This window comes from Oryctolagus cuniculus, chromosome X (genome assembly GCF_964237555.1).
Source record: "Oryctolagus cuniculus chromosome X, mOryCun1.1, whole genome shotgun sequence".
Taxonomy (NCBI): Eukaryota; Metazoa; Chordata; class Mammalia; order Lagomorpha; family Leporidae; genus Oryctolagus; species Oryctolagus cuniculus.
The window spans coordinates 133,522,292-133,542,345 of NC_091453.1; the positions used below are offsets into that span (position 1 = coordinate 133,522,292).

The following is a 20,054-nucleotide window of genomic DNA, read 5'->3' on the forward strand; positions in this document are numbered from 1 at the left end:
AAATGTTTTTTTTCTCCGCTTGTTAGTGTGATGTATCACATTGATTGATGTATGAATGTTCAGACATCCCTGCACATCAGGGAGAAACCCCACTAGGTCTGGGTGAATGATCTTCCTGATGTGTTATTGGATTTCATTGGCTAGTACTTTATTGAGGATTTTTGCACCTATGTTTATCAGGAAATTGGCCTGTAGTTCTCTTTCTCTGTTGTATCTTTTTTCTGGTTTAGGAATTAAGATGATGCTGGCCTCATAGAAAGAATTTGGGAGGATTCTCTCCCTTTCAATTGTTTTGAACAGCTTGAGAAGAATTAGAGTTAGTTGTTCTTTAAATGTCTGTTAGAATTCAGTAATGAAGCCATCTGGTCCTGGGCTTTTCTTTGTTGGGAAGGTCTTTATTACTGATTCAATTTCTGTCTTGGTTATTGGTCTGTTTAGGTTTTCTGTGTCTTCATGGCTCAATTTATGTAGGTTGTATGTGTCCAGGAATTTGTTAATTTCTTCTAGGTTTCCCAATGTGTTGGCATATAGCTCTTTGTTGTAATTTCTGATGATTCTTTTTTATTTCTGTGGTGTCTGTTGTTACATTTCCTTTGTCTTTTCTAATTGTATTGATTTTGGTCCTCTCTCTTCTTTTTTTTTGGTCAGTTAGGTCAATGGTGTTTAAATTATTTTTAGTTTTTTTTTTAAAACCAGCTCTTCATTTTGCTGATCTTTTATAATTATTTTGTTTCAACTGTACTTATTTCTTCTCTAATGTTGATTATTTCTTTTATTCATCTAGTTTGGGGTTTAGTTTGCTGTTGTTTTTCTAGATTCTTGAAGTGCATAGGTAGTTCATTTAATTTGGTGCCTTTCCAGTTTCTTGATGTAGGCACCAATTGCTATAAACATTCCTCTTAGCACTGCTTTTGCTGTATCCAACAAATTTTGGTATATTGTATTACCATCTTCATTTTTTTCTAGAAATTTTTTTATTTCTCTTTTGATTTCTTCTATGACACAATGTTCATTCAGAAACATGTTGTTCATTCTCCACATGTTTGCATATGATGTAGAGATTTTTGAGTTGTTGATTTCCAGCTTCATTGTATTGTGGACTGAGATGATGCATGGTATGATTTTCATTTTTTTTGAATTTGCTGAGACTCACTTTATGGCCTAGCATATGGTCAATCCTAGAGAACATTCCATGCCCTGGAGAAAAAATGTGTACTCTGTGGCTGTAAGGTGGTAGGCTCTGTAGTTATCTGCCAGGTCTATTTGGTCTGTGCTGTCAATTAGCTCTGTTGTTTCCTTGTTGATTTTCTGTCTGGTTGATCTGTCCCTTGTTGAAAGTGGGGTATAAGTCCCCAATTACTATTGTATTTGAGTCTATATCTCCCTTTAAGTCCCTAACAATTCTTTTAAATAGCCAGGTGCCCTGTAATTAGGTGGATACACATTTATAATAGTCACATCTTCCTGTTGAATTGATCCTTTAATCATTATATAGTGTCCTTCTTTGTCTCTTTTATTAGTTTTTGTGTTAAAGTCTATTTTGTCTGATATTAGGATGACCACACTAGCTCTTTTTTGGTTTCTGTTAGCATGGATAATCTTTTTCCATCCTTTCACTTTCAGTCTGCATGTGTCTTTGTTGGTAAGATGTGTTTCTTGTAGGCAGCAAATAGATGGGTTTTATTTTTTAATACATTCAGCCAGTGTGTATTTCAGCTGGGGAGTTGAGATCATTTGAATTCAGTATGACTATTATTAAATGCCATCTTTGCCCTGCCATGTTTCCTTAAATAGTCCTGTTTATGTATTTTGGATTTCATTTGTACCTTTGCTGGGTCATTTTCTGCATTCATCTTCTTTTGTTGTGATGTTTCTGTTTCTGTGTTTCTCTGTGTAGCACATCCTTGTGTCTCTTTTGTAGGCATGGGCAAATACTTACAAATTCTTTCAATTTCTGCTTGTTGTGGAAGATCTTTATTTCTCCTTCATTCATAAATGAAAGTTTTACAGGGTACAGTATTCTGGGTTGACAGTTTTTTTTTTCTCTTAGGACTTGGACTATGTCTCACCATTGTCTCCTTGCCTGTAGGGTTTGAGATGAGAAGTCTGAGATGAATCTAATTGGGTTTCCTCTGAATGTGATTTGTTGTTTCTCTTGTGCACATTGTAAGATCTGCTCTTTGTGTTTCACTGATGTGATTTTTGTACTACGTGTAGTGATGAAGTTCTTTTCTGGTGTGTCTAGTGGGAGTTCTGTGTATTTATTCTACTTGGGTGTCTCTCCAAATTGTGGAAGTTCTATATTATTTCATTAAGAAGGTCTTCCAATCCCTCTGTCTTTCCACACCTTTTGGACTTCCTAGGATCCGTAAGTTTGGTCATTTGATAGAATCTTGTAACTCTTCAACCGTGATTTTTAATTTTCTAAATTCTTCTTGTATTTGGCCTGACTGTATTATTTCTGTAAGTTTGTCTTCTAGTTCTGATGTTCTTTCTTCTGTCTCATCTATTTAATTGCTAAGACTTCCCACTGCATTTTTCTATTTAGTCTACTGAATTTTTCATTTCCAGTATTTCATTCTGGCTTCAATTTCTTGGGAGCACTTTTCATTTAGATCATGAATTTCTTTCTGATTGCTTCTATGTAATCTATTAATTTTCTGAATTCCTTTTCTGGCATATCCTCTATCTCTTCTTCAGCCTTCATTATTGAGGATTTGTATTGCTCCACTGGAGAATTTATAAAGTCTTCCTTATTTTTATTTAGGATTTTTCCTTTGTTCTTTGGCATTTCCTGTTGATTTTATTTTTAAATTTATTTCCCTTTGCTATGAGCTGCTATGTGTCTCTGTGTTGCAAGTGGAAGCACACAGCCTCACCTCCTGGAGCTCTGTTTACTTCTGGATCATGATGAAGGCGGGTACCAGGGCTTTGGGGCACTAAGCCCCACCTACTGGGGCCAGGCCCGCTTCTCACTAGCACATGAAATGAGCTCAGGATTTACTGTTTAGGACAATTCCTTGTTGTACAGCTTGAGTGGTGGGGAGGAAATCACTCTGAAATGCCATGATCCTTGTTCCTGGGTGGGTATGTTGTGAGGTGGCCCCTGCAATTGATGGGTGTGTGCATGAGAGGCAGACGTGGTGGCCCCCTGCTTACACTTGAAAATGTAAACAATCAATATGGCATTTCACCCCTGGGTGTAGGTCCAGCTACAGGGAGAGGGGGAGACACAGAAGAACCATGGCATGCCCAACCTCTCTGCCTGTTCCCCTACAATTTCTCCTTTTTCCTGCTTGGAGCTTCAAATGCCATTCGCCAAACTTCCCCACCTGCTGCTGTCCACAGCTCCATGGACTTGCAACCTCTCACCTGGTTTGCTGGGGGAGGGGAGCAGCATCAATCTCCTCATTTGGCCCCTCTTCCACTCCTTTGCTGCATGTCCACCACCTTTCCCTCCTTCTTGTGATTCTGCCAGCAGCTTGCATCCCCTCTGCTCACTAACTATCCATTTTTCCCTGCACAACTTGGAATGTCCTGCTGCTATACTGCCATCTTGGCCCCTGTCCTTGGATTAGTTCTTTAAAAGATTGGTAGAATTCAGCCTTGAAGCCATCTGGTCCTGGGCTTTTCTTTTTTGGGTGTGTCTTTATCACTGATTCAATCTCCATCTTGGTTATTGGTCTATTCAGGTTTTCTATGTCTTCATGGCTCAATTTTGGCCAATTATATGTGTCTAGAAATTTATCATTTTCTTCTACATTTTCCAATTTTTGGCATATAGCTGTTTATAATAATTCCTGATGATTCTTCTTATTTCTGTGGTACCAGGTGTAACGTCTCCTTTTTCATCTCTAATTATATTGATTTGGATCTTCTCCCTCTTTTTTGGTTAGTTGGGCCAATGGTGTGTTAATTTTGTTGATTTTCTCAAAAACTCAGCTCTTCATTTCTCTGATCTTTTGTATGTTTTTAAATTTGTTTTGTTCTCTAATTTTTATTATTTCTTTCCTCCAACTAATTTTGGGTTTGATCATGTTTTTTTCTGAGTCCTTAAGTGAATTGTTAGATCATTTATTTGATACCTTTCAAATTTATTGATGTAGGCATTAATTGCTGTTAACTTTTCTATTAACACTGCTTTTTGCTGTATCCTGTACATTTTGATATATTGTATTATAATTTTCATTCTTTTCAAATAGTTTTTTATTTCCATTTTGATTTTTTCTATGACCCACTGTTCATTCAGGAGCATGTTGTTTGGTTTCCATGTGCTTTTATATTTTTTAGAGTTTCTTATATTGTTAATTTCCAGCTTCATTCCATTGGGGACCTCTTTTCTTTACTTAAAAATAACTTAAACATGTGAATTAAAATAACAAATTGCATAAAACATAAATGTTCTGGGTAAAAAAATGCAGAGTACCATGATTAAGAACATTTCCAGCAACCCTAAAGAATCACTTTCTGTCCCTTTCAATCACAGCCTTCACTTCCCTACTAAAGGTAACCACCAATCTTACATTGATGATAAGTATTTCTTTGCTTTTCTTCATAATTTTTCAGCTTATACACTTAACCTTAAAGAACACAGTTCAGTTTTTACTGTTTTTGATGTAAATATAAACATATTGTGGAAGTATATATTTCATTTCTTGCTTCTGTCAACCAGTATTATAGTTGTGAGATCTGTCTATGTTGTCTGCAGCTATAGCTTGTTCATTCCTATTGTTTAATAGTATTCCATTATATGAATATATCCCAATAATCACGGACATATGAGCTGTATCTAATTTTTTGGTGTTTACAAACAGTCCTAATTTGAGCTTTCTGGAACATGTCTTTTGGTTAAGAAAAAATCTGCGTGCACACACACACTCACACACACACACACACATTTCTGTTAGGTCCATGTTTAGGAGTGGAATGCATATGTTTTCCAAAGCAGCTGCACCATTTTACTTGTTAATCAGCAATGCCTAAGAGTTCCATTTGCTTAAAATCTTCACAAATACTTAGTATTGACTACATTTTTGCATTTTTTTGCAATTTTTGTGGTGGAATAGTAATGTCTCATTGTGATTTTATTTTGCATTTCTCTGATTAATGGAGACATATTGATTTACAAACTGTTTCGTACCAAAATAAACTTAATCTTTTCTACTAATTTCTTATTAGTTTGCTTTTTTGTTATTGAATTAACAGAGTACATAATCTTTCAAAAATTATTTATATATCTATTTATTTATTTGTTTGAAAGGCAGAGTGACAGGGAGAGGAGGGGGAGGGAAAGATGGGGACAGAGAGATAGAGAAAGATAGAGAGAGAGAAATATCTTCTCTCCAGTGGTTCACACCCCAAATGCCTGTAACAGCTGGGTCTAGACGAGTCTCCTACATGGGTAGCAGGGGCCTAAGTACTTGAGTCATCTCCCTCTGCTTTCCCAGGTGCTCTAGCAGGAAGCTGCATCAGAAGCTGAGCAGCCTGGACTTGAACTGGTACTCTGATAAGGGATGACTGTGTAGCAAGGGTCAGTTTAACCTGCTGTGCCTCAATACACGTCCAGCTCTATATAATCTTAGTATAGATCCTTTGCCTTGTGTGTTGCAAACATCTCCCCTCCGTTGCTAATCTTTTCATTCTCTTTATGTTATCTTTTGATGGAGCATAAGTTCACAATTTAATGTAATGAAATTTATCAGGGGCCGGCGCTGTGGCGTAGCAGGTAAAGCCACTGCCTGCAGTGGCGGCATCCCATATGGGCACTGGTTTGAGTATCAGCTGCTCTGGGATCCAGCTCTCTCCTATGGCCTGGGAAAGCAGTAGAAGATGGCCCAAGTGCTTGGGCCACTGTACCCACATAGAAGACTCAAAAGCAGCTCCTGGCTCCTGGCTTCGGATAGGTGCAGCTTCGGCCATTGCAGCCATCTGGGGAGTGAACCAACAGATGGAAGACCTCCCCCCTCTCTCTCCCTCTTCCTCTCCCTCTCCCTCTCCCTCTCTGTGTAACTCTGGCTTTCAAATTAATAAATAAATCTTTAAAAAAAGAAATTTATCAAAAGTCCTTCACATTAAGTGCTTTTCATATCTTAATGTCTTCCCTTACCCTGAAGTTAGATATTCTCTTTCTTCTTAAAGCCTTTTTATCTTTCACTTTTATACTTGCACTTTTTTTATCTTTCACTTTTATACTTGCAACCCAATGTTACTTTTATACTTGCACTTTTTTTATCTTTCACTTTTATACTTGCAACCCAATGTTAGTGGATTTTTGTGCATGATGTGACTAAGGAATTCAGTTTAATATTTTTTCCACATGATTCCAAGAGTTCCTAGAACCTTCTATTGAAAACTATTGTTCTGTGATACCTTTGTCATAAATTAAGCCTCTGTACAAGGGTACTTCAATAGGCTCACAGAGAAATTGGATTAAAAGTATTAAGTTTTTGGTAAAAAACCAAGTTTTGGTAAAAAAAAATTTTAAATCAATGCATCTGAAGGGTCTTAAAAACATTCACGGAAAATGCATGCTTAGAAAGTCTATGGTCAGAACATAAACTAGTACAGCCATTGTGGAAGACAGTATGTAGATTCCTCAGCAATCTGAAAATAGACCTACCATATGACCCAGCCATCCAACTCCAGGGAATTTACCCAAACAAAATGAAATCAGCATATGAAAGAGTGATCTGTACCATGATGTTTATAGCAGCTCAATTCACAGTAGCTAAGATATGGAATCAACCCAGATATCCACCATCGAATAATTGGATAAAGAAAATGCAGTATATATACACTATGAAGTATTAGCCATAAAGAAGAATGAAATCTTGTCTTTTGCAACAAAATGGATGCAACTGGAAACCATTATGCTTAGTGAGATAAGCCAGTCCCCAAATGACAAATAGCATATGTTTTCTCTGATGTGTGGTAATTAATATAGAATACACAAAATGTATAGGAATGATATAGACATCTTAATGATTTGTTTATTGTTTTAACTCTTGTCTATACACCTGTGGAACAGTGGTCTACTTTTTTTTTTTTGACAGGCAGAGTGGACAGTGAGAGAGAGAGACAGAGAGAAAGGTCTTCCTTTGCCATTGGTTCACCCTCCAATGGCCACGGCAGCCAGCGCGCTGCAGCCAGCACACCACGCTGATCCGATGGCAGGAGCCAGGTGCTTCTCCTGGTCTCCCATGGGATGCAGGGCCCAAGCACTTGGGTCATCCTCCACTGCACTCCCTGGCCACAGCAGAGAGCTGGCCTGGAAGAGGGGCAACCGGGACAGAATCCGGCACCCCGACCGGGACTAGAACCCGGTGTGCCGGCGCCGCAAGGCGGAGGATTAGCCTAGTGAGCCACGGCGCCGGCCAGTGGTCTACTTTTTATTTGTTGAATATTATTGTTAGTGATGCATTAAGACTGTGATTATAAAGTAAATTGAAATTATGCTTTTGTAAAAATTAAGGAAATGTAGGAAGGAAGGGGATTGAGGGAGGAAGAGAGGGAAGGAGGGAAGTAAGGTTTTTTCTTAGAAATGTACCTATGAAATACATGAAATCTGTTCTCTCTATATTAATGAAAATTTTAAAAGAGTATATTTGAATTTCAAAATTTTTGCAGCATTTTTTAAATTTAACAATTGGCCTTCATTTTATTTATTTATTTGTTTATTTATTTATTTTTGAAAGGCAAAGAGACAGAGAAAGATCTTCCACCTGCTGATTTACTTCCCAAGTGCCTACAACAGCCAGTCTTGGGCCAGGCTGAAGCCAGGAACCCAAAACTCAGTCTGATGTGGGACATGGGTATCATAAGCAATAGGCTGAACACTTGCCCCAATTCTAGTTATTTCACTTCCCTCCTTCCCTCCTTCCCTCCCTCCCTCCTTTCCTCCTTTCCTTCTTTCCTTCTTTCCTTCTTTTCTCCCTTTCTTCCCTTTCTCCCTTTCTCCCTTTCTCCCTTTCTCTCTCTCTCTCTCTCTCTCTCTCTCTCTCTCTCTCTTTCTCTCTATTATTGCCAGCAATTTCTTCTGATGGATGTAACCGTGAGAGAAAAAGGGGAGTTACAAATAATGTCAGTTTGGGATCTGGGTAACTGAAATGAAGGCATGGTCATTAAGTTCCATGGAGAAGACTGGGCAAGCAGCAGTTTTGAGGGAGAAGTCAGAAATTGGGCTCTAACTTTGTACATGTTAAGATAGAGAGCTGATATGTAAATTTCAAATGCATGGAACAGATTTGAGATAGACATATACTCATATAACTGGGATTTGTCTGCATATATACAGTGCTTAAAACTATAATGCTAGACAATATCATGACAGGGATGAATGTAAATAGAGGATAAGTTGGAGTACTCTGGTATTTAAAGATCAGGAAGATGAAGAAGAATCAGGGAGATGAAGAAGAGGAAGATTATAAATTAATTTAGTAGAAAAATGAAGGGAAAATGGCATCAGAAAAGCGATGTGAAAACATGTATCAAGAATAGAGGAGCAGTGTTTTTTTTTCCCTTCATACTATTTGTTTAACTCTTTTACTTAGTGTGGGTTAACTATACGATCATTAAGTAAACTGAAAATTTATCTTTGTAAAAATTAAGAGTGGGAATGTGAGAGGGAAGAAGGAGGAAGAAGGGTTGGAGTGTGGGTGGGGTGTTCCTAAATCTGTGTGTGTGTGTGTGTGTGTGTGTGTATTACATAAAACTTATATAACTTAAATAAAATTTTAAAAAAGAATAGAGTAGCTTGTGTGGAATAATGGAGATGAAAGTTACTTCGTAGTGAGTTAAAGGGAGAATAAAAGGGAAATAAACAAAGGCAGGAAATAGGGACAATTATTTTAAGACATTTTCTGTAAAGATAATGGGAGACATAATAGCACAGTTGATAATGATGAAATTGATATAATGGAGAATGAGAAATGAATGGTGTAGGAGAGTAGAGGGGGAATTTTAGGATCTACTTTTTTTTTAATGAGGGAAGAAGGGATGGCACCAAGTGCAAAACTGTAGAGATTGGCTTTATTTAGGAACACAGTGTATTTATTGTCTTGAGTGTGAAGGCAAAGTATATAGGAACAAATGTCAGTAAATATGGTACCAGAAGGACTGTGGAGGTTGTTACACAGAATCAGCTGTGAATGGGTGTTGGAGAATGGCTGAAAAGTGTTAGAGATTTAAGGAAAAATCAGAAAATGTAAAATAGAGATCAAGAAGAGGGGGAAGTTCAGTGGACTATAATATTCTATGGTTTTTGTGTAGCAATAGGGACTCACTTCAGGTAGAAAGCAAAGTGAGAAAGTGACAAATGATTAAGGCAGCTCTACTCTTCCTCTAGGACATTTTTATCTGATTGCTGCTCATCTCTATTACCTTGTCTCCCTGAATCCTTCACTGTACTCCCTTTGTGCTTGTCATTTTTTGTTCCTCAAACATGCTAAACTTGTCCCATTCTCAGGGCTTTTGCATTTTCTGTCCCTATCTGGAAACATCTTCTCTTAGACCTTCATCAGCTGACCTCTTTATCATCCTTTAAGTCTTAACTTCACAAAGAAGATTTCTGTGATCACCACAGGTGAAGTAACACCCAAGTCTCTTTCTACCATATAAGTCTATTCTACTTCTCAATAGTACCATTGAGAGTCCCTCATTTATTTTTATACTAATTTATTATTTCTTGCTATCCCCAATAGAATGTAAGTTCTTACTGGCTGCAATCCAATGTCTATAGAAATTTCTGGCATATAGTAGGTGTTCCATAAGTATTTGTCAACTAAATGTCCATGTGTTTATCTTCCAAATTTAGCTGCACTATCTCTCCCCTGCCCAATCTGCCTCTGCTCCTTTAAAAATCAAATCCTCCCACTTTGCCCTCTGGATCCCCAGTACCTTGAAAAACAATTCTTTAATCACACATTTTCCTACCTTTCTCTCTGAGGCCTCAGCGATTTCCCTTGCAACTCATATATCAATCCTATTGACATTCTTCCTACTCTCCACTGCCTCTTCTTGATCCTGACTCTTCCACCCTCTTGAAAACCTCTTGAAAACCCCTCTCCTATCCATAGCACCAGAGTAGGTCTTTCATGCCATATTTATTTACCATACTCTAATTTTCGTTGTTGTTGTCATCACCTAACTTCCCATTTACTTCCTAGCTTCATCTAGATTTTGCTACATGGTTTCAGTGTTCACTGGAGTTTCATTGCTGCAGATTGGTACTGCCTTTCCTACCATTTTAGCACCTATTAAGTAAAAAGAAAAATAACCAATGGACTCATACCTGTTTCTTAGAGCATGGGGGGATGTACTCATTCCATAATCCCAAAGCCGCTCCACTGCAGCAATAAAATAGTGTCGTGTTCTCTTTTGAAAGCTGCGGGGACCCTGGATTTCATCCTCACCATAAATGTCAAAATCTTCCCTCTTTATTTCAGATGAGATGGTATCATCATAGTAAATTTCTTCTTGCTGTGATTGAATGGTAGTAAGGGTTATTTTCCTTTCTTGGTGTATCAAATCTGATGGGTTTTGAGAGCACAAACTTCCAGTTCCTCCTTGCTTTGCCCAGCTGGCTTCTCTTGGGAGCCTATCTTGTCCCTCATTCATTGTTTCTATTGCATAATTGTTTTCACAAGGAGTCAGGGACAAAATGCTGTCCTTTGTCTTAAAATCTGTGTTTTTAGGTGACTTCTCTTGGGATTTACACTCTTTTTTTGGTGTCTGAGTAACATATTGGTTGTCCCAAACAAGAGGCATCATCAGCTTGGAGGGAGTCTTTTCAGGGTTTTCTGCTGCCTCTTTCAGAAAGAGTACTTTTCCAGGTCTGTTTACTTTATTCCATTTAACAGCTCCCTGTGTTTTCTGAAGGCTCTCTTCCACTAGATCTAGGTGATCAGGAGACCCATTACTAGTTACTTCAGAGAAAAGGTCTTCCTGATGAATGGGAACTTTAGGAAGCAACTCAACATTGCTAGATGCTTCAGGCAAGCCTGGTTTCAAGAGTACCACGTTATCAAATTTCTTGTACATGACTGAGTTTGTGGCACTTGTTCCCAGGGAGCCAACCTTTTCTTGATCTCTGACCACCTCTAAGGGTAAGATGGCTAATGAAAGGTTATTTTTTTTGGCGTCTTGTAATAAATGATTGTTTTTTTGGACTCCAGGACTTCTCTCCATAAATTTATAATTATAGGCTGGTGTTAGAAGATGAGGCGAGTTATTCTGGGATGGGATCTTGGTCAGATCTGTAGGTCTAATAGATGGAAATACTGATAGATTTGCAGTGGGTAACACAGAACCATTCATGTGGATGATGTTATGACTCCTCAATGGGCCATCCGATGTAGGAGATTGAGTAACAACCTTTTTCTTTTCATTGCAGTTCATCTGTGTGAGGGCACTTTGGGTCAAATATTTTGTGTTTTTGGACTGTTGGGTTGAGGTATCATCCACACTTATTCCCCTTTCAATTTCTATTTCTTCTAGTGAGTGTGTAAATTGTTTCAAAGCTTGCTTACCACGTTCATTGATAGCATTGTGCTGACTTAAATTAGGAGACATTCTTGTGGTGCTTGAATATTTATCTACCATTTGCTTTGTTTGATTTCCCAAGCCTTTCAAGTTATCTTCCTCTTCTTCCTTTCTTTTTGAAAAGTGAGTGATCTGAATATCTGCTCTATTTACTGAATCATTTAATGGCCTGGTGTCATCTAGACCTATGTTTTGACTAGTGCTCACCAAGAAAAGTTTTTTCAGAAAATTCTTGGTGCCATTCATTGTATACACCTGAGGCATAACTACATTCTCTTGGACTAATTCTTCCTTCTTTTCTACCTCTTCCTGAAAATTCTTTTCTTGATTGTGGGTATCATTTTCCCAGACATTAGTCAAGTTAGTAACAAACATACTCCCGTTGCTTGGAAGAATCATCTCTTTGAGTCCTGTGTCTTTTGTAAATGCATCCTCTCCCACTGCTACTTTATTTTTCTCAGATAAGAAATTCTCATCTTTCACAGATTTTCCTGATCCTAAGGATATTAATTTCTTTGGACCAGGCCCCTGAGCAGAGTTCAGAGAGTTCTTTCCATAGGTCCTCTTAAACCAATTTGGTGAGTCTGGCAATAACAGTATCTTGAAGAATGACATATCTGGATTTTCTGCATCTGGAGTCACAAGACCTTCTTTTTTTTGATGGACCATTTTCACATCTTCTGATGAAGTATTTTTATTTAACTCATGATTTAGCCTCAAAGCTGTAGTATTTTTACTCATAAGCATTTCATCATAAATCAAAGATGTCACTTCTTGAAACTCAGTATCATTTTCTAATATAATATTTTGCCAGACTGATGTACTATTCTCAATAAATAATGTTGGGCCATCAGTGTGGGTCTCTTTAGTAGTTGTTGAGTTATGAGATAACTTGTTTGTCTTTAACAAAGAGATAGGAACTTTGAAGGGAGCATTATCTTTGGTCAATGAAGCAGATTCATGAACTCTTTTCTCTTTAAATAACTTATCACTGTCCATTGATATATTTTTCCCCAGTGAACTTTCTTGATTGTTCATTAAATCTACCTCTAATAACATGGGATTATTATTTCTTTCATTCAAATTCAGAGGTATACCAGAATCAATAACGATGGAGAGTTTTTTATCCAATATAGCGGTGCCTAATTGACTATCAACATGAACTGGCATATTTGGGGATCCTAAGGAACCTGACTTTTCAGTTCCTGCTAAGTTGTCTGATGGAATTGTTGGTGGAGTCATTAGGTTATGTGATGAACTAGAATCTTTTAGATCAAGTTCATTAAACTCTACTGGTGTGGTTATCTCCAAATTCTCATTTAATCTTAATTTGAGTCCTGGTTCAGGTGTAAATATTATGCCCCCACTGTAATGGAGCTCTGGTGTGAGGTGTGCCACTTTATATAAGTCTTCATTATTGTCTGTTGCTCCAGGTGAATTATCATCAGAAACAGCTTCATATGTAGATTCTTGGAGATCTGATAATGCTAATCCATGTGGAGTAGGACTCTGTCCCAGGAGCATCAGCAAATCACTAGAAGAGACACTTTGTACTTTAGCCATCTGCATTCTCTCTCCAAGTGGAGAGTCAATGTTCTCCATGTCATTTTCTGGAATTGTGGTGGCTGTGAATTGCTTTTGCCGAGTTCTAGCGTGCCTTGAATTCTGAGAGAAACTTCTGGGTTCAATGCCATTGTTTTCATTCAACAAGTGTATTGGCATATCTTCATATATGTCCTCATAATAATCACCAATGTTCCTGTCACAAGTAGAAACCTTTAGTAAAGCTGTCATGCCCCTGTTCCGAAAGTCTGAGTTGTGGCATCCTATAACCCACAGACCTGAAAATGAGAAAGAAAAAAAGCTTTGATTACTCATAGCCCAGGTTCTGAGCAGGTCCTGTGTTAGAGTTTCTCCCTCATTCCAAGATAAATAAAAAACACTAACAAGTTATCAATTTAAATCCCTGACACATATAACATTTAACAATGGTGGTGAAAGTGGTTTTTGCATTGCTTGCCATTATGCTATGCCTATTTGTGACCACAAAAAAAGGACCATGATTAAAAGTGAGCAGTTATTGGGATATTGGGATATTGATGGAGAAATATAATTAACACATACAATAGTGGAAGGTCTTGAGACTTCATACACAACTCTGATGATGACATTGACTTAATTCAGGAAAGTTTTTATATAGGCTAGGTGTTATTGCTCCATGACATACTAGCACAATCTTTGCAGGCAAGACCTTAATCCCATCCAGCTTTCCCTCAAATGGAAGGCTTTCCCAAAATTATATTCCATAGAGTCCTGTGAAATAATGAGATGTCCAAAGAAAAGATTTCTATGGTCAAATACACTTTGGAATCACTGCACATTACATTATATGTGCAGTTAAATTATCAATCAAGTGGGAAAGAAGAATAAAAGCATTTCCTAATATACAAGGACACAGGAAATCTACCTCTAATCCAGCCACTCTCAAAAAGTAATCACAGTAATTACCACCAAAATAAAGGAGTGTATCAAAAAAAGAATAATACATGGTATCCAGGAACCAGGTACCTGTCCTGAGGGAAGGTGAAGTTGATAAATGAGCCTCAGGTCTAAAAAGAGCCAGCCCAGACTAGAGCAGGAAGATGCATGACTCTAGGAGGTCCATTTCTAAGCAAAATTAATAAATTATGTGATGGAACTCTTGAAAAGTGAGGACAACTAAAGGGAATACATTACAAGAAGAACAGGGAGACAGAAATTCTGGTTAGCTAAGTTATGCAAAATTGTGATTTAATACTATTGGATTCCACAGTAAACAACATCTACAGTCATACTAATGTGATTTCACTAAAAACAGAGACATGACTATATCATACATTTGGGGATTAGGAGCCTAATTTAGTGATATTTGAAGCATATTTTTGCTGGTATAAAATCAAGTTGGGTGAGGGTAGACCAGGATTGAAACAGAAATGATAATTTACATAATGTTTTTGACTCAAAAAATTCCACTGTTATAACTGAAACCATGACCAAAATATTTCCTTCAAATTTCTGAGTTAGAAAGTAACTGGGCAAGAAAGGGGGAAATGAACCTCAGTAAACAGGTCTGCAAGGACAGACAACCAACTCTGAGAGGGACCTGGTATTGAGAATGGAGATCAAAAGGGTCTTAATCTTAACATTGCTTGAATTTTTGTAATTAGATTATTTTCTTGCATTACATGTTATTAAAAATAAATTAAAACATTATAATTGATTCACAAACCTTAATCCATGTGTTTAAAGAGCAATTGGTTCTTCAACAACAAAAAAAAATCCATAAAACAGATAATGAAATAAAAATTAAGACATTTCACATGTACTAAATTTGAAAAAAGCAAGGGAATATAATCACAGATACACAGAAAATGAGAAAAATTATAATTTACCTCAGCTGATAATCTCCTCTTCCAATTCCTGACACAGGAAATAAGACATCAGGCCAAGTTTTTACTTGGTCAGCACTGCATATATTTAGACTAACTTCCCGCCTCTGTGATCTAATTAAGCTTTCAGTGAGCCATTTAATTCTGTAAGCTGTTGGAACTAGTCCCTATCAAAATAACTTGGAGAGAATTCATCTGATCATAAGCCTACAAGACAATAAAAGAAAGAAAGAGGAAAGAAGCCATCATAGGAGAAGAGAGATAAAGACCCAGTAGAAGCTAGAAATGGAGCTGGGATTAGTTAATTTTAACTTTTCTTCCAGCTGTTGAGAATGGAATTCAACATCCACTAAGTGAATAGATATTTAGGCTAAAAGCAAGCCACTCATCCTTTCTGCTTTAACAAACCTTGATCAGTATAAGTTTGTACCCTGTTTGAGGGTAAGAGAAAACTACAAGATCAACCTATAAAAATACCAAGGAACAAGAAGGGAGCAAAAGTTACAACACTCAAAGGAAGTACCTATCTCTGAAAGTAATTTACTATATATTCTAGAGGAAATTAAGAGCAAAAATCTTGGAATACCAAATATAACCACAAGAAGATGCTGTTTCCCTCTCTGTCTCTCTCTCTCACTATCCACTCTGCCTGTCAAAAAAGAAAAAAAAAAGATGCTGTTTCCCTAATTTAAGACCACAAATGATGTATACAGGTTGAAATGGCAATTTAACCAGATGAAATAGAAAGAAAAGATTATAAGGAAACTTAATACATAGGAGAAGACCAGCATTCTTGTCCCCATTTCAGTAAAACTTTATTTATCACAATAGGCTAAACAATGGCCATAGTTTGCCAACTCCTCATGCAGATAGTAACCTACTATGCCATTCATGGAGCTTCAATAGATGGGAAGTTTTTTAACACAGTGAAGAAGTCTAGTATCTCTTCATGCTCTTTTCATAAATCACCTCAAATAATCAAGACAGAACACAAACTTGATCTTCAATGAAGCTAGAAGATGTCTGTTGATATCACAAAATGAGTAAGTGCAGTTAATGTCAAACAGGTATCAAAAGAATCAAAGAGTGACTGCCTATAGCTAGCCTGTAGATTTCACCAAAGTCTGGGAGGACATACTTCTTCATATTAAGTATCAAATATTGATACAAAAAGACAGCCTTCATTGCCAACAATAGGCTCAGGGTTTATAGTCTAGCACCAGTGACTTTCTGGACCACTTTCAACACAAATCTGAAGAGGTAGAAAAATGGTACCTAAACAAATAATAAGATGCAGATGCAGTTTTTACAGTATAAGTCAGTTTTGTGAGTGGAAGAATTGAATAAACAACCCTGCAGCCTTGATCATGATGAACTGATGAGAAGTCAAGTCTACAAACTCATATACACTTGAAATTAAATTCTGATGTGTTGCTTATATATGCACATGAATATTCTGCAAAAAGCTTATTTAGCAAGAATTTGCCTTGGTGATAATAACAAAAAGGAACAAGACACTACACTATAAAAGCTGGAAAGGAGCAACAAAACAAACAGAGAAGAAACAATCTCAGAAAAAAAATGTTACCAGGGAGCATATGAAGCTTATAACAAAACACATGGCTGTAATTTTAATCAAACTAATGAAATGGCCAAATTGGATTATAGACATAAATGTATATTTAACACTATAAAACTCTTAACGGAAAATATTGTTTCTGATGTTGACCTAGGCAAAGGTTTCCTAGCTGTGCCATCAAATGCACAAGTGACACAAGGAGAAAATAAGGTAAATTGTAAACTTCATCTATGGATTCATCAGTTGACTCAACACAGCTCAAGAGAGAATTATTTAAGAGGAAATAGGTCAATAAAAGTTAACCAAACTGAAAAAGTAGGAGGAAAAACAGCAAGAAAGGAAAAAAAGCCAGAACAGCATACCCAAGAGATGTGTGTCAATATCAAATAGTATAACATATGTATTACTGAAATCCCAGAAAAGGAAGAATAATAGATACAGTTTCAGAAGATATATCTGAAGAGCTAGCTAGATAACAAATACTTCTTCAAATTAATGATATAACAAATCATAGATTGAAAGTAGAAAACAGCAAAAAAAATAAATACATATCATATTGCAACTGCTGAAAACCAAAGAGAAAATCTTGAAGGAATCCATATTTTTAAAAGATACATTATATACAGATACACATAGATGAGAACATATGAATGGCTACTGAAGCAACCACAGCTGTTAGTAAAAGAATACTATAAGTAACTAACCTGGATTTTCCATTGACATGAAGACAGTTTCTCCTGAGAATGGGAATAGGGTAAGTGTATCTTCATAGACCATTTTGTGTTTGAATGTATATCCAGAGAAGAATATAGATAGGAAGTCAGTCTGTGCTCCAACACTTAGAATGTACCAGTATGCCACCTCATGCAAACAAACTGACAACTGTAAGCTGTCAAAGACATAGCCATTGATACCTGCAAAAGAAATGGAAAGAAAGAAGTTTAGTAGTTTCCAAGATTTAATATTTAAGCTGTGATTGCCATGATATAATTATGTTGTTATATGATATGACCATTACCTTATTCCCAAGAAGAGATAACCTTATACCTCCCCAAAAGTACATTGTTAGTACTTGATCAGCTAGCCCCCAGTCTCAAAGACAGAGTTATGGATCACCACGGAAAAGTCGGATTTGGATACTTTATGGTGTTAGGGCAGTTAGATGAGGAGCAGGGTCTCCGTATGGGCCACTTATTAGGAGGAGCTGACACAGAGGAACCAGAGAAAACCTTGACACTCATCAAAGCTGACTTGTGGAAATGTTGTCCCAGAGTCAAGGGAAGGAAAGAGGCAGGATTGGGTGATTCTCCCAGGTCCTCCCAACCACAGGGAGGGTGGGCTTTGTCACTGGCAGGTGTGATTGGAGCCCAGGCTGCCAGTCACAAAGGGCACTGCTGTGGAGTCTCTGGGATTTCATATGGCCATGTGTGAGGGTGACAACACATCCTTAGCCTAGGGTGCATGCACTGCCATTTCTAGAGGTGAGGGCATAGTGTCTACATCTTATTTTCAAATGGAAAAGAAGTATGTATATAGAAAAAAAGAGAGAATTAAAAAGTAAATACAGGCTGGCGCCGTGGCTCAATAGGCTAATCCTCCGCCTTGCAGCACCGGCACACCGGGTTCTAGTCCCGGTTGCCCCTCTTCTAGGCCAGCTCTCTGCTGTGGCCCGGGAGTGCAGTGGAGGATGGCCCAAGTCCTTGGGCCCTGCACCCCATGGGAGACCAGGATAAGTACCTGGCTCCTGCCATCGGATCAGCGCCGGCCGCGGCGGCCATTGGAGGGTGAACAAATGGCAAAAGGAAGACCTTTCTCTCTGTCTCTCTCTCTCTCACTGTCCACCCTGCCTGTCAAAAAAAAAAAAAAAAAAAAGTAAATACAGCCAAATGTTAAAAATCAATGAATCTGGGTAAAAGGGATGTGCAAGTTTTCTGAACTATTGTAACATTTCTGTAAGTTTTAAAGTATCTCAAACTAAAGAGTTAAATGAAAGCAGCATTGGTTCTAGTATATAAAGGGAATTATTCCTGACAGTGTCTTTCACTCATCTATCCATCCATCCATTCAATAACATTTGTCTGTTTTGTAACTGGCTACTGTGCAAGGTGTTCTGCAAATCCAGTAAGCAATGCTCAAATATCTTAGTGTAACTAATTAAGAATCAAAGTTTCTTTCCCTACAGGGGACTAAGAGATGCTATAAAGCTAATATAATTGAAAGTGTGGTTTTAATGTAGAAATAGATAAATATGTCAAACAGATTATGGGGTCCAGAAATCAACACAGATATAAGTAGTAATCAAACATATGACAAAAGAAATAGACCAGTAGAGGAAGAAATGAGATATTTGATAAGTGACAATGGAAAATATGATTATTCATTTAAAAAAATAAAGAGGTCTTGGGGCAGGCACTGTGATGCAGCGGGTTAACACTCTGGCCTGAAGCACCGGCATCCCATATGTGTGCTGGTTCAAGATCCGGCTGCTCCACTTCTGAACCAGCTCTCTTCTATGGCCTTTTGGGAAAGCAGTAGAAGATGGCCCAAGTCCTTGGGCCCCTGTACTCACAGGGAAGACCCAGAAGAAGCTCCTGGCTCCTGGCTTCAGATTAGTGGAGCTCTGGCCGTTGTGGCCAATTGGGGAGTGAACCATCAAATGGAAGACCTATCTTTCTCTGCCTCTCCTCTCTCTGTGTAACTCTGACTTTCAAATAAATAAATAAATCTTTAAAAGAAAGAGGTTCTATATTATTTCACATCATTAACAAAAGTAAATTCCACATGGATGAAATATCTACACACTTCTTTTGGGTACTATTTCAGTCTGCTAGGGCTACCACAACAAAGTACCAATGAATGGGTGATTAAATGATAGAAATTTATTATCTTACAGTTCTGGAGACTAAATGTCCAAGATCAATGTTTCAACAGATTTATTTTCTTCTATTGCTGTTCTTGTTGTCTTTAAAATGCCTACAAGAAACACATCTCGCCAACAAAGATACCCACAAACTGAAAGTGAAAAGATGGAAAAAGATATTCCATGCTAGCAGAAACCATAAAGAGCTGGTATAGCCATCCTGATATCGGACAAAATAGATTTCAACACAAAAACTGTTAAAAAGAGCCTACAAGGGCACTATGTAATGATTAAGGGATCAATTCAACAGGAAGATGTAGCTATTATAAATGTATATGCATCTAATTACAGGGCACCTGGTTATTTAAAAGGAATGTTAATGGATGTAAAGGGAGACATAGACTCCAATACAGTAGAAATGGGAGAATTCAATACTCCAGTTTCAGCAATGCGCAGATCAACCAGACAGAAAATCACAAAGGAAACAACAGAACTTAATCGACACTATAAACCAAATGGACCTAAGAGATATCTACAGAAATTTCCATCCTACAGTTGAAAATACACATTCTTCTCACCAGTGCATGGAACTTTCTCTATGACTGACCACATACTAGCCCATAAAGCAAGTCTCAGCAAATTAAAAAAA

The 20,054-nt window shown here is 37.5% G+C and overlaps 1 protein-coding gene across 4 annotated transcripts in view; it reads right to left on the reverse strand.

Moving 5' to 3' along the window:
• Positions 1-20,054, reverse strand: part of F8 (coagulation factor VIII) — a 152,961-nt gene that overhangs the window by 69,559 nt on the left and 63,348 nt on the right. For all 4 annotated transcript variants that reach the window (XR_001792396.3, XM_070066324.1, NM_001171271.1 and 1 more), the window contains exons 13-14: positions 17,250-17,459; positions 10,289-13,379 (exon numbers count right to left, since the gene is read on the reverse strand). Coding sequence is in view for 3 of the 4 variants with exons in the window: in XM_070066324.1 (XP_069922425.1) it covers positions 10,289-13,379; positions 17,250-17,459 (3,301 nt within the window). In the remaining variant the exon portion in view is untranslated. The remainder of the gene's footprint in view (positions 1-10,288; positions 13,380-17,249; positions 17,460-20,054) is intronic.